Below are 24,651 nucleotides of genomic sequence, written 5' to 3'. Positions count from 1 at the left end.
CCATGCACATAGGATTAGGTTTGGGACCCACCCTGCTCTGGCATGACTTCACTGACAGCACAAACAGGGTCATCTTTATAGGCCTAGAACCAGGCTGGGTCTTTTGTACTTGCTTCCCCCTGGGGTTCTGAATGCCCATCTCCCTCACCCTCCAATCCCAGGTAACTTGAAGATGATCTCCAGATTCCACTTTTTAAAGCAGTCCCCACTCCCGTCCTTACCATTTGCATTTGTTTTTCTAGGGGCTACCAGAACAAATGCCCACAAAGTGGAGGTCTTCACACCAGACATGGATGCCCTCAGTTTTAGGGGCCACAAGGACACAGCCAGGGTGTCAGTGAGCCTATGCTCCCTTAGACGACTAGGAGAGGCCTACCTGTCCTCTGAGCTTCCCATGGCCCCGGTGTACCTTAGCTTGTGAATTTATAACTCCAATTCCTCCATCTTCATGGCTTTTTATGTGTCTTGTAAGGACTCTTGCCATTGGATATCGGCCCACCTGGTTAATTCAGGATCGTCTCATCAGGGAGATCCTTCAGCACAGAGACAGGTCCTTTTCCCAAAGAGGGTCACAGTTACAGGTTCTACAGGATCGGGTGTGGCCATTTTTTGGAGATTCACCATTCAACCGCTACACCATTTCACTCTGGTTTGCATATTATCCATCTCGTGCCTGCTAGAATTTAAGCTCCATGAAAACATGAGTCTGGTCTAATTTATTACAGTTTCCCAGGAGAACAGTAAATCCAGTATACCGGGGGCTTCAAAAGGCTCCTGAGAAAATTCTATTTCGATTCTACTTTTCCCACATGTTTTTGAAGCCCCCCCCTCCCCCTCCTTGCATAATAAACACTCGGTGATTGCTAAATGAATGAAAAGTTGGTAGCTTTCATTAAAGCTTTTCCTGGAGTGGGGTGGGGGAGAAGATATTCTATAAAAAAACAACAGTAGCTGAGACTTGCTGCATGGGAAGTGAAGAACCATATATACTCATGTATAAGCCGGGTTTTTCGGCACATTTTTCATTCAGTTTTTGTGGTAAAATTTGCCTTGGCTGATAACTCGGGTCGGCTTGTACTCCAGGGTATACGGTAATTTGTCTCAGCCTCTGCAGTCATTAAAGAGTAGGGCCAGAACTCAACTCCAGGAGTTAGCTGGCTCTAAAATCCCTGCTGCAAATCTGCATCTGCTCAATGTTCCTTTTTTTTGGCTTCTCAGTTGCTTCCCTTCCCCAGCATATGCCTGGGTGGTCAGGAGGAGAAAACAACTCTTCTTCCCTAGGCATAGACACTTAGCAATGAACACCTAGGTTTAAAAAATAATAGAGAAGGTACTATGTAACCTAATTATGAGCATAACACTTGTAAATTGTGCTAATGCTGTTTCCCCCCAAATGAGAGCACCGGTTGACATTAAATGGTACACCGTAAGATGTTACACGTATTTTGAGCTCCCAGTTTTTCAAGTCTGCACATAGAAGAGTAGCCCTGAAAGGACTTGGGCTTCTGGGGTTGAATGGAACACTATTTAAGGAAAGGAAATCTTCGCTGTTAACATAACTGTTAACACGGGGACTTGTAAAGCCTTAGATTTCTAATAGCATCTGACTGTTTCAAGGGAAACATTTTGTTTCTGGGTAACATTTCAAGTCTGATTATGAGCAAATGCTACAAAACTGATCTGTAATGGGAAATACTGTAGTGTCACAAAGCATTATTTATATGATTAATGTGACTGAAAGCATTAATTGCTAGCAGCCATAATCTGCGCTAGTGAAACACGAACACACATTTTGTACCTCTTGTTTGCTTTTGCCATGATTTGAGTATAACAAAAAGTCTAGCAATAAAATCTACAATACCTGAATGGGTTTTGGCCCCCTCACCTGCTTGGGTGAAACTATCTTTTCCCTTGTTAACAAAGCCCTGAGTCATAGCTGCTCAGAAGTGCCTGGCAAATGGGTAGCTCAAGAGCTACATGGCCCTGCCGGAGCAGCTGCACAGAAGCCTCCTGTGGAATACAGTAGTGAGTGAATGACTAGGGCTTTGGGGGGTTGGTTTTTAAATGTTTGCGTTGTTTTAACTCTAGACCGACATTTGGTTGTACCTGGGCCCACGATGAATCAATGGCCCAACAATAACAAGAAGATAATACTAATAGCGTCTCTCAGGCACTACGCCAAGGCCTGTGCCTCCGTTTCTTCTTTAGCCCTCCTAGCAGGCTCTGCGGCTGGTGCTGTCACAAGGAGGATAACTGGGCTGGGCTGTGGGACACAATCCTGCCTCGATGGGTTAACAGAGGGTTGAATTTTTGCTTTTGCCAAGTCTGCTGTGTACCTGGGCAATTGTCCTGGACAACTTTAATAGCTCGTCCTCGGGGCTCCCTGTCTATCCATAACCATGGGAGAGTCAAGGGCAGCCATTGGAATGGCTGCTCCTGGAGATGTCACCCATGTGGACAAAGCAAGCCAGGTGTGACGTGTAGCTTGAAGGTACAGAGAAGGGTCATCTTCATGGCGCTTCGAGGGTGCTTGCTGAAGTACTGGGGAGCAGCACTCTGGGTTACCAACGGGCCAGTTCCCCCATTTATAGACTATAAATCATGCCTTATGTCACACAGACCATAAACAAAGGGCCCATATTAATTAATTGTCCAGATCAGAACATCCTTGCTCGTGAAAGGCAAGCTGCCCTGCCCACTTTAGAAGTTTCTAAGAGCCATGGCGCCCCTACCTCTGGCTGTGCTTGTCCACGAGGGGCGAGGAGCCCAGAGGCACAAGGGTTTTGCCCGCTCAGATCTATGGCCCACAACCTCCACCCAAACTCCAGCTCTGTGCCTTGTAGACTACACTCCAAATCCTGGAAAGTCAAAACCCCCAAACCACTGCCATGGAGTAGGAGCTGACAGAGATACCCTATGTAGAGCGTTGGAAATAAAGTCCTCGGGGAGCAGACAGCTGTGACTTTCTCCAGCAGTGGCCGACTGGTGGATGTGAACCATCCACTAACACCCAACCCTTAGTCCAGAGCACCACCCTGGAATGCCCTGTCCAAATGACCCCAAGCCTCTCCCAGGGTTTTGTGTTTAGCACATTGTTAGGCCTTAAGAGTGGCTACAGTTATTAGGGGGCTAGCATGGTGTCCTAGTTATGCCTTGGGCTGTGAGCCGCATGGTCAGCAGTTTGCATCCACCAGCAGCTCCTAGGGGAAAAGACTGGGCTTTCTACTCCTGTAAATGGTGACGGTCTCAGAAACCATCCTCCACCCCCCGGGGAGTCAGCACTGACTCAATGGCAGTGAGATGACTTGATGTCGGCTGGGATGTCCACACCCACATACACGGAACCCATTGGTGGGAAGGAGAAGAATGGTCCACAGATCCCACTGGTCCATCGTGAGAGACCCACAGTGGGACAGCCAGGTGGCAGGCCCCACCAGGCCAACTGTAGGCAAACTAGGACATGGAGCTGCCCTCTTTAGAAATGGTAGATCCAGGATACAAAGACAGGGTTCTCCGATGGTAAGGTACGCCACCTTACTAGCCCCAGGACATTGAAATGACTGCTACCATCACCCCAGTTTAATAACCGGGCGGCAAAACGGGATCATTTGAAAGTTGAGGACCACTGGGAGGACATGCAGAGTTGGCGGTAGGGAAAGACTTGTGCTGCAGCACCTGGCTGGATTGCCTTTGTTGGCTCTGCCACTCGGGTTTCTGTGGTGCAGGCAGGCCACCTTCCTGGAGTGTTCCGTCTCGGCGGTGGGCGTGATGAATAGTTAGCAAGAGCCTGATACGAGCCCGCTTTCAGAGCAGTGACAAGGGTCAGGAGAGATGAGACTGTGGGCAAGAACGGCAGGTCCTGAAAGGGATCACAGGCCAAGATATTGAAGAGCAAGAAAACTCCAAAGCATGCCCAGGAAACCATGCTGCCAGCCAGGAAGTAGACAGCCTTTTATGGCCATCCTGATGCTGGCGTGGATGAGAGAGGCAATATTAGTGTCAGAATGGAGAGGATGTGCTTTGGAGTCAGCGGGACTCACTAGCTGAATGACTAGGTCAGTAATTCCCACTTCATTTCCCTCGTCGGTAAACGGGGTGGTTTGTCCTTCACTGGTCTGTTGGGAGGACTCGGTGACAGTGTAAAAGCACTGGTCCAGGGCTGAGGCAAGGAGGTGCCTGCGAGTTTGTCTAAAAGTATGTGACTCGTTCTGTGATGCTGTATAAAAGGGTTAAGGATTTGTCAGTCCTGTTAAGGGCAAAACTACATGCTAAGGAATCAAAATCATTGAGAGAATAACCTCAACTTTATTGCATGAGAGCGACAATGTTAGGTCCCGATGATTCACACTGCAGTTGGGGTCCTCAGCCTCAGGAGGCCCTCCTTGAAGTCTTCTGGAAGGGCTGTTGGCTGGCTGGTAGCTGGGTTCACAAAGACGTGGACCGAAGAGCCGGTGGTACAAGCCAAGGCGTCAAACTGTGACAGCTTGGGGTGGGCAAAGAAAAAGCCATCACTGAGGTCCTGGTGGTCTACTGAAGGCGGCCCCTTGGTGGCCTTTGGTGGAAACAGAGCAAGTCGATAATGCACGCTGGACTGGCCCACTTTCTCCACAGCTAAGGCAGCCACTGGGATCTGAGGAAAGCCGATGGGTGTGTAGAAAGTGCACTGATTGGTCGCCATGAACCCTACCAAATAGGATGTCAGCAAGCCGGTCTTCAGGCCACAGTACCTGGAAAGTTAAATCGAGTCTTATTCTTGGTTGCCGTTACCCTCCCAGCCTAAAGGCAGTATGTTTATGAGACAGAGCATTTTGGTCTCACAGGCTTTTGACCTATCTCAGCTCCACCACTCACCAGCTGAGTTATTTGGGGCAAATGACTGAACTTCCTGGTTTCCACAACAATACAGTGTTCCTGTCAGTAGTACTTACCTTACAGTGTGGCTATGAGAGCCAAATGATACATTTCATTAATATATGTCACGTAGATAAATACCAAGTTGTTTAATGTCCCTAGATAAATTCTCACTACTCATTGATTATCACTAATATTGTAGGTCCATTTTGTCCTTGAGAGTAGCCATAAGGGAAGGGCACTTTTGTATGAAGTGAGAGCAAACGCATTTACTGGAGAGCGTTTTCTTGTGTCTCTGTGGCAGTGACTCTGGCTTATGAATAGGCATGTATTAGGTGGAAAGGGTTTAACAGAGTCTTACTACGGGCACATTTCTCTGCTACTTGATTAGAATCTCTTCAAAGGCCGGGCTTGTGTCTCGCTCAGTTTTTAAGTCTGTTGAATAAAAATGAGGTGGGACTGGAGATAAAACCTGGTGGTTGTACAGAATCGGGGACTAAAAAGCATCACATCAAGTTGAGCCCCTTGCCCCCACCCACCCCAAGGAAGCCAATTTATGATGTAAGCATTTTAATAGCAGTGTCTTCTTTTCTTGAGAACATTACGACTGAAGAAATGATGATGGGTTGTGCTAAGGCTTGACGACGCAGCTGTTCACGGAGGCCATTGTTCATGGGAGGGAAACAGACAAGCTAAACCTCTCTGCCCCAGGGCATCAGGAAGGCTTTGGTCCAGGGGCTCTTGGCCGTCATCTTGATGTGGAAAGATATTCAAAGGAGAACATCAGCGTCCAGCAACATTCCATCTCCTCTGTTGTATCAGAACAGACTGGTTTATGTACTTATTGTCTAGAAAGTTTTCACAGGCTAGACCCCAACATATTTTCAGTCCAGCCGTGGAAGTTGGGTTGATTTCTTTTCTTTTGATATGTATGGATTTTTTAAAAATTGAAGTTAGTTTTTAAGACTACAAATTTAAATTTTAAAATACACTCAAGAGATGAATAGGTTAATAAGCAAGACTCCTACTTCTGACCCATTAGGTTCCTGCCTCTGGCTCCCCTCCATTAAGGAGCCTTCTTCATGACTAACAAGAAGGGAAAGGGCAAACTTAGAGGAGAGCCTTGCTCTGTGCGGTGACCCCGCCCAGCCACAATCACGGTCTCTTATTTTCATCTCCGTGCCTCTCTGCTGCTATTGCTTCATCGCTTCTCCTAGTTCTCTGCCACCATTGTCGTCTCTCTTTCAGCAGGCAGGGCAGAAAAACATCTGCCTGTTCCCACTGGGGGAGCAGTATTCCATAAGCAGGGTCTCTGTTCTTTGTGTTGGCCTCGCCGTGATACAGCGTGCTTTTGCATAAGGAGCACCTCCCACGTGCCAAGCTTGCACGAGGCGCTTGACGGTTCAGCCTCGTGGTTTCATGAGTTTCTGTAACTTTGGGACGTCGCACATTCAATACTAGGTCTGATTGGCTTGTTAGTAACAAAAGAGTACGTGGGGAAAATCTTTGCCATTGTTTCAGACTTTTAAGGATTTATTTTGAGTGAAGTTTACATATGTGTAAACCCACTCAGACTCATAGCAAGCCCAGAGAACAGAGCAGACGGGTTTCTTAGGGTTTCTGAGACCATAAATCTTTACAGGAGCAGACAGACTTCTCTTCTCTTGGGGCAGGACTAGTGAGGGTTAACCTTGTGGTTAGCAGCCCAATGCTTAGCCCTGCCATCTGGGCTCCTATATATATGTCCACATTCTCTAAAAAGTCAAATTATTTCTTGAGGCTTCTTACAAAAATATCATTTCCCTGCCTGGTTAGGCTATGGGCCAGGAATTCCTTAGGATGAATTTTTTCATTTAATAGCATCTACTGCACACATACTATTTATATTTATTATTAGGCTGAAGATTTACAACTTTGAGCAAGACCAAGTTCCTGCCACCAGGAGTTCTCATGTTAGGGGCTTGGCTCTGGTGTGTCACCCCTTATCTTCCCTTTGGCAACAAGAAGAGACTAGCTGTTTTCCTCTGAGAGTTGTAGAACAGAGAAGAATCAGGCAGCCCTATTCCATACTCCCCCTTTTCTATTTCTCCTCTCCTTCCCACCCATAAACCTTTGTTGGGCACCTGAAGATTACCTGCTGACATGCTCCAGACAAGAAAGAGAAAGCAGCCAGCCTACTGGAAAGCACTGGACCCTGTCGTCCTGTAGCCTTAGCCTGGAGAGGACGCCATCATCGGACAGGTATGCAAGGTGATGGATGCAATCTCAGGTGAAGCACGGAGACTCTGAAAGCTCAAAGCAGGAAGTCTGAGTTGGTCTAGGGAATCAAAGAAGCCCTTCAGAAGAAGTGGGAGCCAAGCTGGGGCTCTAGCAAGAGCAGGAGTGATCAAAGTGATCAGCTAGTGGGGCAGGGGATCTTCTAGGAGAAGGGCGACATATGTGTGGGCCCAAATGCCAGAGAGAATACAGCATCTCTTGTAGAATAAGTTCCCAGATGAGTGGAGCACAGACTCCCAGAGAAGGCGGAGCCAGACTGGAGATCTGGGTAAGGAATTTGGACTTGATCCTGTGACAATGGGAAGCCACTCAGTGCATGGTGGGCAGAGGACAGGCACTAGCAGGTTTGTTTCGTAAACTACTCACTGCGCTTCATATTGAGTTGTGGAGTGGCCGGAAATGATGATGGGTCGGCAGGATGAACAGGCCATGTGCAGCCCCGACATGTGCCAGGGGCTTGGGCCGGAGTGCTGGCAGAGGAATGGGGGAGAACCAGGTGGATGCATCCGCAGAGGTTTCACAGATAACGTGATGATAAATAAGGAATACGGAGAGAAAAGAACCCAGGAGGACTCTCCAGCGTGGGCCATTTTTTGCAAATTCCATCGATGGGAGGCAGGAATGAAGAAAGGAATAAGTGTGGGGTGAAGGTGATAAAGGTTTGGTTGAGGTGCCTGTGGAGACGTGAGGAGGTTCCCAGCAGTGGTCATGATCTCATACCAAGACACGGATGCCACGGGAAGCCAGAGACAAAGACAGGAGTGATGAGTCTACAAACCAATCTATCTATTGATTTATCTATCTATCTATCCATCGATCTATTGATCTATCTATCTATCTAGATTGGGCTAGGGGGAACCTTCTAGGAGGACGACATATATGTGGGCCCAGATTGGAGCCAGTGTGTGTGATAGAGACATTATTAAGTCAAAGAGGGTAAAGACAAGAACAGACAAAAACAAATCATCGTCTGAGGGAGCTCATCAGCAGGAGGTCAAAATGGTCCAAAGGCTTCACAGCCACATGGCTCCATGAACAAGCGTGAGAGTCCCTCATAAAATCCCATTTGGCAGCAAAACAAGTTCATCTCAGTGCCAAGAGGGGTTTCATAAATAGGCAAGGGGCCACGATTCTCTGCCATCTTACTGAATTGAGTGGATCCTGACTCACAACGAGCCCATTGGACAGGGCAGAACTGGCCCCTGTGGTTTCCCGAGACTCGTTCTCTCAGGGAGTCGAAGGCCTTGGCTGGTGGTTGCAAGCGGCAGCCCAACTCGAAACTAGTGCAGAACAGAAAAGTCAACAGGATCAGTTCTGGGCCCTCCAACCACCTTGGTTAGGGTTTAACTTGTGCTCTGGAGACACTGACATTCCAATTTCCACCCAGGACAGGCCCAGGCAAGACCTGAGGGTGAGCGGACCTGGGGAGGAGGAGCAATTCGGTTTCGAGCACATTCTGCCCGAGGACAAAGCTTTCTGCATTGCCTCAGGAAAGTCAGGATTGCTGGCCAACACCAGAACCTAGGAAAGAAGCCTAACACAGATTCTCCCAAAGTGTTTCTAGAAGGAATCAACCTGACCAACACTTAAATTTGCACAGAACCGGGGAAAAAGAAGTACACTCTATTGTGGTTTAAGACAACAGTTTGTAGTAATCTGTATAGCACTCTTGGGAAATGAATACACTAGGTCAGTGGTTCTCAACCTTCCTAATGCCGCAGCCCATTCATGCAGTTGCTCATGTTGTGGTGACCCCCAACCATAACATTATTATTTTTAATCATTTTACTGGAGCTCGTACAACTCATCACAATCCATCCATCCATCCATTGTGTCAAGCACATTTGTACATCTGTTGCCCTCATCATTCTCAGAACAGTTGCTTTCTACTTGAGCCCTTGGTATCAGCTCCTCATTTTCCCTCTCCCTCCCCACTCCCCCTCCCTCATGAACCCTTGATAATTTATAAATTATTATTATTTTGTCATGTCTTACACTGTCCGACATCTCCCTTTACCCACTCTTCTGTTATCCGTCCCCTAGGGAGGAGGTTATATATAGGTCCCTGTAATAGTTTCCCCCTTTCTACCCCACCTTCCCTCCACCCTCCTGGTATCACCACTCTCACCACTGGTCCTAAAGGGGTCATCTGTCCTGGATTCCCTGTGTTTCCAGTTCCTACATTTACCAGTTTCTTAAAATTATTTTTGTTGCTACTTCATAACTGTTATTTTGATACTGTTATGAATCAGGCGAACCCTGTGAAAGGGTCATTCGATCCCCAAAGGGGTCGCGACCCACAGGTTGAGAACCACTGCACTATGTTCTTATCCCTCCCAGACCCTACCTACTTCCACGGGTCATTAACTAGGTTCTGCCTTGATCCCTGTGCTTGGGGCCCTAGATGCCGCCAGAAGAGGAGGTGGGTGTGCAGGTGAGGACACAGCCCTGCCTTCTGTGGCGTGACAAGAAAGGGCCTGTCAGATGGGAGGAGACCAGTGGCACATAGAACAGGTACATCTTTTCATAGTGATGAGGCTATTTTTGTGACTTGCTGTAAATAGCATAGTGCAGACCATCATTTGTGGTCAGTTACCTGGCACAGAGTCCATCCCCACCTTCCCCTCACCTAAGAATAAACACAGGCTTGGCAGCAAGAGTCCCTGACCATGCTGCGTCCTCAAGAAACAGGCCCTAGGCGGCTGAAAGACAAAGCAGGCCCTGGAAGACTGAGAAAGGGAGATCTTCCACTTGCCTGTGTTCCCACATTCTGTGGTTACAAGCAGAATTGCAGTCATGAAGAAAGCAGAGCTGGGGAGAATATATCTTCAATGTGATCATGTGAAAAAATTAAGATGAAGGACCTGACCTTTAGCAGTCCACTATGTATGTCTTTCTAGAAATAAGTGATCTCCATCAAGCTTCTCTGGATATTGCCATGACAGATTGATTTTGATCTATAGGGCTTCAGACTTCCTCACTCACTGCCATCGAAGCAATTCCGACCCTCTGTGACCCTATAGGACGGTAGAACTGCCTTGTCGGCTACTGAGGCTGACATTCCTTAGGGAGTAGATACAGCCTCATCTTTCTCCCTTGGAGTGGCTAGTTGGTTCAAACTGCTGATCTCCAGATTGGCAACCCAAGGCATCACCCACTATACGACTATGGTCTTTCCTGCTATGGGACCTCAAGAAGTCACTCAACATCTCAGAGCCTCGGGTTTCTCATTTCTAAAATGGAGATAATAACATTAACCAAATACAATGATGTATGTTTTATATAGCCTGATCGATCTCTGGGCCCTAAAGATTTCCATTGTTGTTTCGAACACCGATGAAAGTTACAGTTTGGATCTGTAGGGGCTGAGACATGTTTCTTGGTGAGCTAAATTTTCCTGTCTCTGGGAAGACTGCTTATTTCAGGTGAGGATGTAGCTAACGATGCGCTTCCAAAGGGATGTCAGTAGAAGCCAGGATTGTGTGACTTCTGGTGGTTTCAAAGGCAAGAGGACAAGAGGGCAAGAACAGGATGGAGGCTACATGGTGACCGGCACACGTCATAAACTTCCGGGAGGTGCTCAGGGGTGCTTCGAAGAGGAAAGCAGGTAGGTCCAGCAACTGCGCCAGCCAAAGTTGGAGCCACTGTAATGTGCACAGAAGACAAAGAACCCAGGTCATTTTTACTGCAGGATCATAAAAAAAACAACAAAGACAAACTCCTGATCGGGCGGAGCAGAACGGTCCCAAAGAGCTTCCAAGGATGTCATCTTTACGAAAGTAGACTGGGACATCTTGCTCCTGCAGACGCCCTGGCGAGTTCACACTGCTGAACTTGGAGTTAGCAGCTGAGCACTGTGACCTTGGCAGCGCAGGAGGGACAATGGAAGTCTTGCTGGGCCCCTTGGTGGCAAATGATGCCGCATAGCCATTTGTGGAGCTAACAACTGGTAAATCAAGGCAGACCTCCTCTTCGATTTTACTTGGTGTTGCTGTGGTGATAAATGTCCTTCTCCGGTGGAGCTTACAGATACTCCACGAAGACATAGCGAGTGTGCCGTGATATTGAGGCAGGTGCTCTGCAGGAAAGGAGTAGATGAAGACAGGCAAGAGGGAAGAACTTCTGAGGAACTGGAAGGAAGTCAGGGAGGCTCTGTGGCTGGCCCGTGGGAGGAGAGGGGGAATGGTACTGGATAAGCAAGGATGGAGTGTCTGGGCCCAACCTCATAAAAAGTGGATTTTATCCTAACAGAATGGGAAGCCACTGTGGCACCCCCGGGAGGGAGGGAGTGGCACGATTATGCTTCCATTTCAAAATCAGCACTCCGGGGACTGAACAAGCAGCCCTGGTGACACACTGGTGAAGCACTCGGCTGCTAGCCGAAACGTGAGCAGTTCAGACCCATAAGCAGCCCCGTGAAAGGAAAGATCCGGGGGGCTCTGCTCCCAATAAGATCACAGCCCGGGAACTCTAGGGGCAGTGCCACTCTGCCCTGTAAGCAGCTGTGAGTCAGAAGCGACTCTGCATCCAACAGCAGAGACTGGCCTGGCAGGGGCAAGAGTAGACACAGGGAGGCCAACTGGGAGAACAGTGAGGTGAAGAGAGCTGACATGGGAATGAAAAGTTTCTGCTTCTCGAGACTGATTCGGAAGAGTGATGCTTGGCCTTTCCCTGGCTGGCTGGCTTCCATTTCTCTCAAAGGTTGCCGTGGTACCGAGAGCACAAGCAGGGGTCTCCATCAACTCGTTCTGGCTCTTGAGGCGATCGATGATCTCTTAGGCTCTTCGTGGTGTGGGACTCTGCTTTCTTGGTGGATTCTTGCCTCCGCTGCCTATCATTCTGTGATCTCATCCTCTCTTGGTCTAATTTTAGGGCCAGGGTTTTCAAATGCTTTCAGCAGAACAGGCGTATCGCTCCACACCTTGATAAAATAATGACACAATTAAATAGATTTGCCAACGAGAGAGATGCTTTGGTTGCCAAAGGGATTGGAAGTAGCCGAGAGGTAAAATAGGGAGAAATGTTTTCTGACAATCTCATCATTGAACAACCGCACCTGCAGGGTAGTGAGCGAGTCCATGGGTGCGATGCATGGTCCCTTTTGGAACATCCTGGCTTTCCTATAAAAGGCAGACCGATTTTCTAATTATGAGATCGTAGATAACAAGATCTCAGAATGAAAGTCTAGCAACAGCTGGGATGGAGCAAGAATCTCAATAAAGCCTTTACCTCATGCTTTGTTTTCCTTGCCACTCGATTGATTGATTGAAGTTTCTAAACTTGCATATCCCCCTAAAGTTGCATATCCCCCACTCCCCCTCCCCCCACCACCAAATCTAAGAAGCCAGCACACGAATCTGGCAATAGCTCACATTAGAAAAGTGCTTCGGCCTGGTGGTTGCAGACAGCACCGCCTTAAAGGGCACGCGTGGTAGATGATGATCTGATTTCTCTGACACTGAGACAGGACCGGCCACTAAAGACAGCCCGGAAAGAGAGACTGGGAGCTGTGCATGACACATGAATGGGAGCTACAGGTCCTGCCTTTGGCCCCTATTAGAGGGGCCCTTGAGTGAGAGGTTTCAAAGGGACTCTGCAAGATTAGATCTTGCAAACACCCCACATTCAGCCCAGCCAGGGTCAGAGCATCTCATCTGGGGTGGGAGGCGGGGAGTAGGCGGGGTGGGGGGGGGGCGACGGTGAGAGAAAGTGAGAATGGAGGCTTAGGAAATTCTTGGGTGAGGTTTCCCACACACATATCATTCAAGCAAGATTCCCAAGGCCCAGAGTCTTGTAATTAGTCATGGGAAAGTCCTTGACTTGCAAACCTATCTTACTTACCGGGCAGTAGAAAATACAGCACACGAACATTCGGATATGGAGGGTGGGGGCTTTCTGTGTTGGGGTCGTCATGGTAAGCACATTTCAACACATCTCAGTGATAATTTACAATGAGAAGCATTATGACCATCTGCATTTATGATCTATTTAAGGTGTCTTGTGATATGAAATCGTGCCTGCTCTCCAGCGTCTCCAGGCAGAGATTGACGGGAAGTGTGGGCCATGGCTAGGAAGTGGGCCACCTAATTGTTGGGGACAGAGCATTTGGGCCGATGCCATCGCTTAGGGGTTTAGGAAAGGAGAGCATTTATGTGGTCCTCTGAGCACTGTCTGTATTTCGAAGGCCACAGCAAGTGAAAATAGAACGTCACTGCGGCAGTACTACTTCTGCCATATGTTTCATCACAAGAAAATACAAAACGTTTTAAAAGAAGGGCAGAGCCTACTGGCAGGAAGTGGTGGGTCCTAGAGGTGAATGTCGTTGGCAGGGCTATTTGGATCCAAGCACAGAAGAGAAGAGCTGAGGGGGCGGGCCAAGAGGAAAAGAGATGTGGGAGCCCACAGAGCCTCTGAGGAGAGAGAAACAGAATAAGAGCAGGACTGCTGAGTGACAGACAAAGAGCAAGAGAGAGCTTGTTCTTGTCCCTTACTTCCTACACGGCAGCTCTCTCCTGCCTGTCTTACATCAAGTAAGATGGCAGCCACCACTCAATCTCAGCCAACCCAAGGAGATTTCCACTCCTCACTAGGAAACAATGCAGAGAGAGTGAGAGAGCACGCGCAAAGGCACGCAGTAGGTGTTCAATAAATTTTGTCTAAATTCCTCTCTACGGCTTGGTTGAAGGCAGGGTAAAACCTACCCATTCACACTAGCCCCGGTGTGGTGTGATTGTATTGGGGTCATCTTTTCCAGAAATCATAGCCAAACTAACTGCAAGATATACGGCACAATTAGTGTGCACCTCTTAGCCTTGGCTAATTACCTCTTTTATCAATTAAAAATATTTTCCCATTAAGCCTAGGAGTTGTGAGGGAGAAAGGAGTCTCCTCACTATTTCTAAAGCCTCTGAAAAATCCAGCCAGATAACGTCACTGATTTGGTTAATTTCAGGTGCACACCGGGCTATTCAACCTAGGTGAATTTAATGACTCAGGACAGGTCGGGCGATGAATGTCCCTGTAAATCATTTATAATTGCGAGCATAAAAATTAAAAATCAGTCTGAAGAGCAAGATAACGTAATGCTAATGACGGAGAGCAGTAATCTGAAAATAGAGGTTCCCTGCTTTAATCAGGCCCATTCGCATGACAGAGCGCCAAGCCTCTCGGGGATTGTTCTGGAAACAAAAGGCTGGGAACCTACTTCATTCTTTAATGACTTCCTATGATAAAAGAAATTAACTGAATTTTCATATTATAATTATAAAACTTAATAGAGATTTTTCCCCTTCATACTCTTTATTTTTCTCCTAGTCAAGATAAACCAACAGACAGTCTATTCTCCTTACAAGCATGGCTTTAAAAGGCTAGCAATGCTCAGCCTTGTCATCTTGAAAGTCCAGTTAATAAGTTATGTCCAGAAACAGAAAAGCCCCTATAGTATAATGGAGGCAGTGTCCAGAGGCTACTGCTTTAAGAAATTTAGGAAACTCTTGACCTTGTTTTCGGTATTTCTATGATGCTGTAGCACTCCACCATCACTCACCTGTCACTGTGTCACACTGTGATGGCTGTGCGTTGCTGGAAGCCATGCCACTAGTTTCTCAGATACAGTGACCCATAGTAGACAGGACTCAGTGGACCCTCCAGACTAAGACGGACTCAGAAAACAGGCTTAGTGATCTACTTCTCCAAACTGGCCGATGGACACCTTAGGGATCACGAACAGAACACGTCTAGATTCCCTTGCTCTGGACACATCATCAGCGGGGAACAGTTGCTGGCGGAGGACATCTGATGCGATACAGGGTCAGATTGTTGCAGCAGCCACAACACTGAAATGCAGCATGCTGGTGACTGTGAGGATGGCAGGCTCTGGGCACCGTTTTCTTCTATTGCACACAAAGTCGCTATGAGCTCCAGTCAACACGTTGGCAGCTATCATGTCAGAGCCAAACTTTCCAGATCAGCCATCATCAAGAAGGGGGAGGGCCCCCAAATATCAGCTTCATCCCTGGTGGTGTTTGCAAACCACACAGTGCACCCTCTCCTTCTCTTGCCTTTTCGTCAAGGGGACACGCAGTCATATTCCCAAGTGTGATTCCAGTGGGACTTCTCCCAAGAAGCCTCTACTCAGCCCCGCTCCCCTTTCCTGGGCTCCCAGAACTTTCCCACCCAGAAATTCCATCACCCTCTTTTCTGGATTTCCCCTAAACTTTGTAAGTGAACCTTACAACAGTAAGAGAATCTCATTCTTCCTTAGGAAGCTCTACGTTCTTTGAGAGGAAACTATTTGGAAGCCGTTATTTACTAAATCTCCAAACAGTTGGCACATGGTGGGCATTCAATGAGCATGTCTCGACCGATCGAGATCTATTTTAGCTCTAGTTTTACCTGGGAGAAACAGTGAGAAAAGAGTCATGAACACATCAAGACTTTAGCCCCAGAGAGTAAAATATACAAAGAGGGAAAGGGGGGAAGAAAAATTAAAAGGTTTGGGTCAGGGAACGTATGGATTTGCTTTATACAATTGATGTATGTATATGTATGGATTGTGATAAGAGTTGTATGAGCCCCTAATAAAACGTTTAAAAATAAAAAAATAAAAAAATAAGGAAAAAAACTAGAAAAAAAAAGAAAGGGTAATGAAAATAGCAAAAAAAATTAAAAGGTGTTTATTTTAGCAAATAGGTTTCTTTAAATAGCTAGACACACGTGTGTACACACAATTCTTCTTCTTGATCATGAGAAAACACCACGGGATATTTTCTCAGGAGCTTTTAAATATTTCCAGGAGCCCTTCGTAAAATTATAGTCTTTTCCTGAGCAGCTGTGCTGACACTACTCCACATCATTTTCTCTCTACATGAATCGTGTCTAGTCATATCGGAAGGTGGATGAGTAAGGGCTTTTGCCATTACAAGAAACAGAACTGACTTCAACCAATTTAAGGGCCTGACAAGTCAGAGGCAGATTTCGTGATGAGGACAGTGCGCTGTGTCACCCAGCCCGAGGAGAGGAGTATGGCTGGGCGTTGGGAAGCAGTGGAACTGGGACAGGGCAATGTCCCCACGCACAGCAAACTCTGACTCCCCTCCCCGCCCCCAGAGATTGTATTCCCTCCCATCTCTCTCTCTCCCCGTGTGCCGAGCGTGGTGAGCATCCGGCTCATCCGGATGGCTAGTGAGCATGCAGGTTGCTGGGCCCCGCCCCAGAGTTTCAGAATCAGGATGTCCCCGGAAGGGGCAGAAAATGTGCTCTTCTATCCAGGTCCTGCGTGGTGGCGGGTGATGCTGTGGTCTGGACCCCACTGCCATTGTGAGGCCCGCTGCTCTGTCCCAAGGAGCTGTAGTGGCACAACCGTTAAGCACCGGGCTGCCAACTTAAAAGGCTCGCATCTCAAGCCTTTGCAGACACTCTAAGTAGAGACAAACCCAGCCATCTCTTCCCATCAAAATAGCCCCAACCCTTTCGTGCGATAGCCAGTTGATTCCCAAGGAGCGACCCTACAGGGTGGAGGAGACCTACTCCATACAGTTTTAAAGGCCGTAATATTTACAGAAGCAGACTGCCACATCGTTTTCCCGTGGTGTGACTGGTGGATTTGAACGGCTGATCTTTTGGTTAGCATCTGAGTGCTTAATTACTGTACCACCAGGGGTCCTCTGTAGAAATGAAACTCAATTACTCCTACGTCTGTAAATAACTCAGAAATACAGAGCGTATTTTTTTTTGCAAATAATGATACCATACATGCTCGAGTATAAGCCATCCCGAATATCAGCCGAGGCACCTCATTTTACCACAAAACCGGCATTAACAATGTGCTGAAAAACTCAGCTTATACATGAGTATATATGGTAATAAAATTACATAAATAAATAAGAAAAACTCAGTGCCATCAACTTGATTTTGACTCCTAACAGCCCTATAGTCACAGTGACCCTGTAGGACAGAGTAGAACTGTGCCTGTGGGGTCTGTCCCTGTCAGTCGTGCAGGAGGGGGAAGCCTCGTCCTCCTGAGGAGCAATGGTGGTTTGAACTGTTGATCTTGCAGTCAGCAGCCTGACAGGTAACCCACTCCACCACAAGGATTCCTCCATCCACAGCAGCTCCTCCCAGATGTTCCCAAGGGAGGGAGGAAGCAGGATTCACATCAGGCGTTGATGGGAGCTGCTCTGCAAGTGGATTTGAAGGGTGCTGTCAAGAGTTCTGAGAACTCACTGCCATCCCCTCGATGCCAGCTAGGAGCAAGCCTACGGGACAGAGGTGAACGTCCCTCAGTGTCTGAGTGAGCCAGTCTTTTTATTCTCTAAACAGTGTTATTGGCATATAACCCACATAACCTATAAATCAATAGTTCATGCATATCAAGATGATGCCTCTTTGCAGGAATAGAAAGCCTCTTCTTTTTCCTGAGGAGTAACTGGAGGTTTGGGACCGCTGCAGTCCCGGTTTGACTCAATCCACCACCAGAGACAATTGCCTTCCCCGGGGACACCGGCAACACCTGGAGACTGCTTCAGCTCTCACGGTGGGCAGGGCAGTTGCTACTAACAGCTAGTGGCTAAAGGCCATGGATGTTGCTAACTCTCTTACGATACAGAGGTCAGAACTTCCCACAAAGAATTATCTGGCCCCAAATGTCAGTAAAGCCAAGACTGAGAAGCTCTCTTCTAGAATCCACAAGAGCCACTGGGAAAGGGATCTTCTCCGGCGCTGAGAGATGCTGCCCCACATTTTCCATCCCCCCTGCTGGTTTGAGTCCCTCCGGGCTGGCTGCTGGCTGGCTGTGTGAGCTTAGGCAAGGTCACAACCCCCAGCGTCTCTATCGCCACAAATGTGAAATAAGCTAACAAGGTGCTAGAGAGAATGGCGGCCTCATTCATTCGTTCATTCATTTGTTCATGGAGCATTCGCCTGGTGCCTGCTCCGTGGCTGGAATGTTACCTGCATTATTCTTTTTACAACCTCGGGAATGGACACGGAGAGGAACGCTGTAGGATTTGGGACGGATGGCTCAACTAATTTTTACAAGGGCAGAAAGACAGAGGACTAAACCTTTCTGAGAAAAAAGCCTCTTCTTCAAAAGGAGGCGACACTGGAACTTGGACGTGACATCATTCTGCATCCTCTCCCTCGCAGAGCAAAATGTCCCTGTGTTGGCACTTTTCATGCTGAATTAGGAAAAGTGAATTCTAATAGCAACTGATACTAATCACCCAGGACAGAATATTCCCACTCTTACCAAGCTTTCATAACACATTAGAAGGAAAAGGCCCTTGCTCGCTGCTTGTAGGTCAATCTCCATGTTGCCTGTAAACGCCCGGTAAGAACAAGCATGTGTCCATCTGCAAAGACAGGCCATGAAAACGGAGATTGAGTTGCCCACGCTGGCACAAAACGCTGCCCACAGTACGTCACAGCTAGGGAAAGACATGAAATCCTAGAGGATCTTAGATGTCTTCTCACCCAACTAGCTTCCTTTTGAGCGGTCAGTTCATGGAACGGAGTGGATACATTTTATCTGCGTTTTGTACAAACTTGACATTTGCCAGGAACCCAAACCACCACCACCACCACCACCACCACCCCCAAAAAATAGCCTACTGATGTTGAGGTGACTCACGATTCACAGAGACCCTGTGGGTCAGAGTAGAACTTTTGGCAAGGGTTTCCCAGGCTGCCATTTTTATGCGAGCAGATCATTGGATCTTTGTACTATGAGTGACTAGTGAGTTCCCAACCACCCACATTTTGGTCAGCAACCATCCCCCCTTGATGTCCGCTCCACGAGGGCTCCTCCAACGACCCAGAGTGAGGGCTTTGTCGCAGGGGTCTCATTTTCTGAAGCAGTTGACGCTAGAGAACCTATTAGGAGAAAGAGTTCTGGGCCAACGTATAGCTTGACTTTGAGGTGTTGTTTTTTTAAATCCAATCGGATAGACCCTGTTGTTAAATGGGCTAGTTTACCTTTAAATTATTGAACTATTTCTGCTTCTTGATTGTGTTTTCAGGTAGCTATCCATTTTCATGGCTTATGAATTCCCCAGGAGCCCTGGTGGCGCTGTGGTTTCCATGTTGGGCTGTTCACCACAAGGTCGGCAGTTTGAAACCACCAGCCACTCCTCGGGAGACAGATGAGGCTTTCTATTCCCATAAAGAGTTACAGTTTCAGAAACCTACAAAGGCAGTTCTACCCTGTCCTCTAGGAATGCTTTGAGTCAGAATTGACTCAGTGGCAGTGAGTGGTATAGAACCCCTTTTTTCCTATTAGATTGATAAAGATTTCTACATTCCTTTCTTGTTGATGCAGAAGCTATAGATTGGATTTTTCTCCTTCTAAGGCTACTCTTAATATTTCAGCCTGTTTACTTAATTATATATGTGCAAACAGAAGTAAGGATGGCGAGACTTGGTCTCATAAACTTTGGACATGTTATCAGGAAAGATTAAATCCCTGGAAAAGGATATTGTGATCGTTGTGTTTTGCGTCAGTTTGGCTGAGCCAGGATTCTCAGTGGTTTGGCAGTTACGAGCGAGTACTCCCATGACAGGAGCTAACACAGCATGTGATCTACTTTACAAGGGGATCTAATAGGAGCTCTCAGTTGTATGAAGATTAGGGTGGGATGCAATGCCCTTACTCAGGCCATAGCCCTGAAGCAATTGAAAAGGAGGTTATTGAAGGTGTGGCCCTATTTCAATTCAAATGAGTGTTGACGAAAAACTTGCTTTGTTTTTATGCGGGATCTGAATCCTGTACCTGGTTCATCACCTGGTTCTTTGGACTTGAACCAATGACCAGTCATAATGCCTGCCAGTCCTGGGAGCTGTCAATAGTCTGTCATCTTACCTGCTGACCCTGGTTATTCAATCACTTCTGCAGCTACCCACCTGTGATCTTCCTGCCTAATGGGCTCATCAGCCCCTGCAGCTAAACAAGTCAGCAGAAACCTCCAACCTAACATCTGACCTCTAGAGTTGTAACCTGCCTAGACTTGGACTAGCCCACTTTTATAACTGTGTGAGCCATTTTCTTGACATATATTCCTCTCTTCAGACACATATATAGGAATCACTGGCTTTGCTTCTCTAGAGAACCCAGCCTAAGGAAGTTATCATGATCGGTCAACTATTGGGTCAGCAAAAAGAGGAAGACGCTCAACAAGATGGATCAACACAGTGGTAGCAACCATGGGCTCAACATACCAGCTCATGGTGAGGATGGTGTTGGACAGGGCAGCATTTCCTCATGTTACAGGGAGAGTCACCGTGAGTCAGAATCAACCCCACGGCACCCAACACAACAAAGTCTAAAACTTTTATCTTCATCCCACATGAGGTATCCTCATATGTGACAGTGAAGTTATGTCCCTTGAGTCTAAACTATTTACTATATGCATCTCTTCTCAGGAACTTCCCAGCCCAGGCTGAGGTGTGGTTCTCAGGGGTGCAGTCTCTCTTCCCAGAGCTCTATGGATCGTGTGTCTGTTACTCACCCACCCTAAATGTAATGGATTGGTCCAACTCCTCTCTTTGAGGAAATGCAATTTGGGTCGTAGAGATGCAGAGTCATTTATCTGTAGGGAACCCTGCTAGAAGCTAGTGGACTTGGGGACTGGATAGTCAGGGTACGACCAGTCAGGGCAACTCAGCTGAGGGGTGAATGGGCAGTGGATTCCAGATGCCGTGAAGAGGCACCCTTTCCTAACTTACATAATGTTGCCACGGGGGCTAGTCATAGTAGGCCCTGTGTGCAGGCAGGCAGATGAGTCTTTAGAGCAGATGAGCTGCAGGGACAAGAACAAAACAAACGGGCAGCAGCCATGAGACTAGTATCCTCAGGGAGAAAGGCAGGTATGTGGAAAGAGGTAAATGGGTCCTGGAAAGGTGTGGCAAACCCTGTAATATAATACCCAGCCCAACATCTTGCCTTGACATACATAAGATGTCAAATAAATTCTCTCTTGCTTAATTTAGCTGCTACGAATGGGTTTCTCCTCCTCACAACAGACAATAGTCTGTAGTGACTAGGCTTCACAAGGGTAGGGGCCATCGATGTCTTGTTCACTATTGAGTGCTCAGGGCCAGCACATAGTAGCTTCTCAATGAAGTTTTACCAAATGAATGCATGAACGCGAGCTATATCACACAAATGCTATGATGGGGTGGTATCTGAGATTCCGCACCAAGTCCATTTGGAACAAAAGAAAGATAAAGGGTTCTTGATGAAGTTGAATCAGTAAATTTACCACCAGAAACCATTGCCCAAATGCCACAGTGCAAAGAGTCCAATACGGTCTGGAGCCACAGTCATCAGAGGCCACGATGCTCTCTTGGTAAAATCAAAATTTGCCTTTTATGGGAAATAAAACCCAGGAGCGAAGAAACAAAATCAATCAACAATGTTTTGCTAAGTAAAAATAAATAAACGGGAAAACGACCATTTCTTCCCGGAACATCAAATTTCCCACAGAGGTGCCCTGAGACACACCAGCCTCTCCGGCACCACCATTCTGTGAGGGGGTTGCCCTGAGAGGCTGGGGAAGTTGTGTGATGTCACATACAGCAAAGGTAGGAGAAGGGGCCTCGAGTCCATAGCCTTGGCCTTTTAATAATGTGCTCGTACTGTACGGGCTGCCCCTGCCCAAGGGCCTTTGCCGCCTTCCGCATTTCTCCGCGACTATGATTGAAAACCAACTTCGAGGATACCCGTTGAAACAGCCCCATTTTCTACTCGCTGTCTTTTAACCCTGGCCAAACGGCTGGACTCACGTCTGCATTTATGCATTTATAAATCCAGCGCACATTTAAGAAACAACAACCCATCAAATATGTCAGCTTCACGGCAGCTCCATTAAAAAAAAAAGTTTTAAATGATCAGGTTACCAAAAAGGGAGGGGGGAGCGCAATTTTCCACTGTATTATTGCCTGTGAAAGATTACAAGTGCAAGACGTAATTACCTTAATGCTCTTTTTGATATCATATCAGCAAATTGCGCCGAGTCCCCACTGTGACACTTCTATCAGGGTGAGCATTATCCTGTTGCGAGTGTCGATGCCCCGGGAAAATGAAGTCACTCTCGCGGTTGCGATGCTCCAGCAATTAACCCAGCCGGTGGGGAAGGACAGCCCCCCAGCCACTTACGGCATGTCTAACCTGCACACGTCCAGGATCTTCCCCTCCTGTTTGTTTCCCCCCAACGAAGCCCCATAGACTCCTCCGCCCAGAATCATTTTATGTAGTAAGAACGTTCCTCCCGCTATGTTCCCTCTTAATCGCCAGCTTAGATCCCCCTCTGCTACGAAAACACGCGCCAGGAAAACGGGGAAGGAGCTCGTCAGGGTCGATTGTGCCTTGGGGAAGTCATACTCTAAAGCCTTAAGGAGAAAAACACGCACGCGACGTGATGTGTTAGGATTCGCTCTGTGATCTAAAGTTGGGGTTTCATTTCGGAGATTAGAAAGAATGCAGGCGGGGAGGAAGTCATCAATGGCTGTGCAAACGGGTTCCTTTCACTTTGGGGATCAGGACACCACAGGCTCGTGCCTGCGCCAGCTCTCTGTATGTGTCTGGGGTGACACATGTTGGGCAGCATCTTACACAATTTCTCCCTCTGCCAAAACACAGGCCCGCCCTGTCTTACTCTTGAGGAGAACGGTTAAGGGCGGGGTTAAGAGACCTGGAAAACTCTTGTGATTCAAAGGCAACCATATAATCTAGCCTTCGGATTGGATTCTGTCAACATTGAAGTTTTGAGGCTGGAGATTGTTCATCAAGAGCTGTTTTATTCACAGCCAGGAACTGATCTCTGAGAAAAGGAAGCGGTTGGCCTTGTCTCGGCAGCTCCTTCAAGCTCAAGGGCCGAGACGAAAGCATTCAGGTCAGTTACTGCATCTTGAGCATCTCTGCATGTTGGTGTCCTTTTTAAGGTAGAAAACGGCCCCTCGGGCTGCCATTCCATCTGGAAAACGGCATTAATAAACCATCATCGCCTCGCTCTGCCCGGCGCCTTACCGCGCGTACAGGAAAGCGGAGGGCAAAGGAAGGCCCATTCATTATGCAGGAGCCTCGAGCGCTGCCTGGCAAGCTTTCTTAAGTACTCTCTGACCCCAAGGAAAACAATGTGATTGGACTTCCAGATAGAAACGGGGCCTCTCCGACCAGCTCAGAAAATTGTCCTGGCTCTGTCTAACCATGTGGCGTTCACGCCCAGGCTTATCAACATCTCACTCTCATAAGGCTGAAGAACAGAAATACTTCAAGGAGTCCGCAGGGCCTGAACAGAGCTCCCAGCAGACTCAAGACATCCCAGGAAAGGTGGAGCCTCTGCAGGGGCAGGCCCTTCTGAAAGCAGAGCGTCTTAAAGCAGAACCATTGAGGACAGATTCAAACCTCACTCTGGCTGACTATGTGAACTTGGAAAAGTACATGACCTCTCTGAGCCCCAGTCCCAGTCCAGAGTCAACACTAACTACGTGGCCCTGCGGCCACTGACCGGTAAACGCTGGAGATAATAATGTGTGGCTTTGCAGACTCGTGTACTTTGGGTATAATAACCCCATGTGCTGGTTTCTTATCCAGCATAGCAGCAGAACCCTGACAGAGGAAAAATGTCTCTCCGGGCATTTAATGCACAGTTCGAATCCACCAGCTGCTCACTGGAAGAAAGGTGAGGCTTTCCCCTCCTATAATGATTTACAAAGCCTCGGAAACCCTATAGAGTACTGGTTCTTAACCTGTGAGTCGCGACCCCTTTGGGGATCGAACGACCCTTTCACAAGGGTTGCCCGATTCATAACAGTAGCAAAATGACAGATATGAAGTAGCAACGAAAATAATTTTTACAGTTGGGGAGGGGGCGCCACAACGTGAGGAGCTGTATTCAAGGGTCTCGGCATGAGGAAGGTTGAGAACCACTGCTCTAGAGGGTTGTTAAAAGTCAGAATGGATTTGATGGCAGTGGGTTTATAGTTGATATAAATTTAATAATTACTCAAATTATAAGTAATGGTTTCTGACCTCCAGGAAACACCCCCTGGGTGACCCCCAACCATCAGGGAACATCATCGCAAATTGATTGGTAGAAATTATTCAATAGTGTGAGCAAGTCTCTGTAACCCTATTTTTTGGTTCAAGAGTCTGATACACAGAGGGGAAAATTCTCATGCCCAGGTCAAGATCAAAGCTCAGCTCCTTGCCCTGAAGTTCTCTGCCTGGGCCCACAGGGTCCCATCCTCATGACGGCTTCCACCCTCCCTGCCCACCCAGGGTCTCAGCCACCATCCTGAGGTCACGGAACCACTTATCTGCTAAGTTAAATCTAAAGAGCTTACTTTTGAATTCTAGCCCCCTTTAGCTTTGAATTTACAATATTTACTCAATGTAGGCGGCCCGAATGTCTCGATGTGTGTATATACACAAAATTGCTACATATGTACATAGACAATTCCAATCCTCCGCAGAAAACCAGAGCCCTTTCTTGGCTTCTTGGTTTCTGACCTTCCTGGCTTCAGAGC

At 47.5% G+C, this 24,651-nt stretch overlaps 1 protein-coding gene across 2 annotated transcripts in view; it reads right to left on the bottom strand.

Moving 5' to 3' along the window:
* Positions 1 to 4,285: 4,285 nt before the first annotated feature.
* LOC142444743 (uncharacterized) overlaps positions 4,286 to 24,651 on the bottom strand; it is a 199,394-nt gene continuing 179,028 nt past the window's right edge. For both annotated transcript variants that reach the window (XM_075545941.1, XM_075545942.1), the window contains exon 3: positions 4,286 to 4,727. In XM_075545941.1, coding sequence (XP_075402056.1) covers positions 4,343 to 4,727 — 385 coding nt within the window. In that variant the 3' untranslated portion in view covers positions 4,286 to 4,342. The remainder of the gene's footprint in view (positions 4,728 to 24,651) is intronic.

This window comes from Tenrec ecaudatus, chromosome 4, assembly GCF_050624435.1.
Source record: "Tenrec ecaudatus isolate mTenEca1 chromosome 4, mTenEca1.hap1, whole genome shotgun sequence".
Lineage (NCBI taxonomy): Eukaryota > Metazoa > Chordata > Mammalia > Afrosoricida > Tenrecidae > Tenrec > Tenrec ecaudatus.
This window is presented reverse-complemented; position numbering and strand designations above follow the sequence as displayed.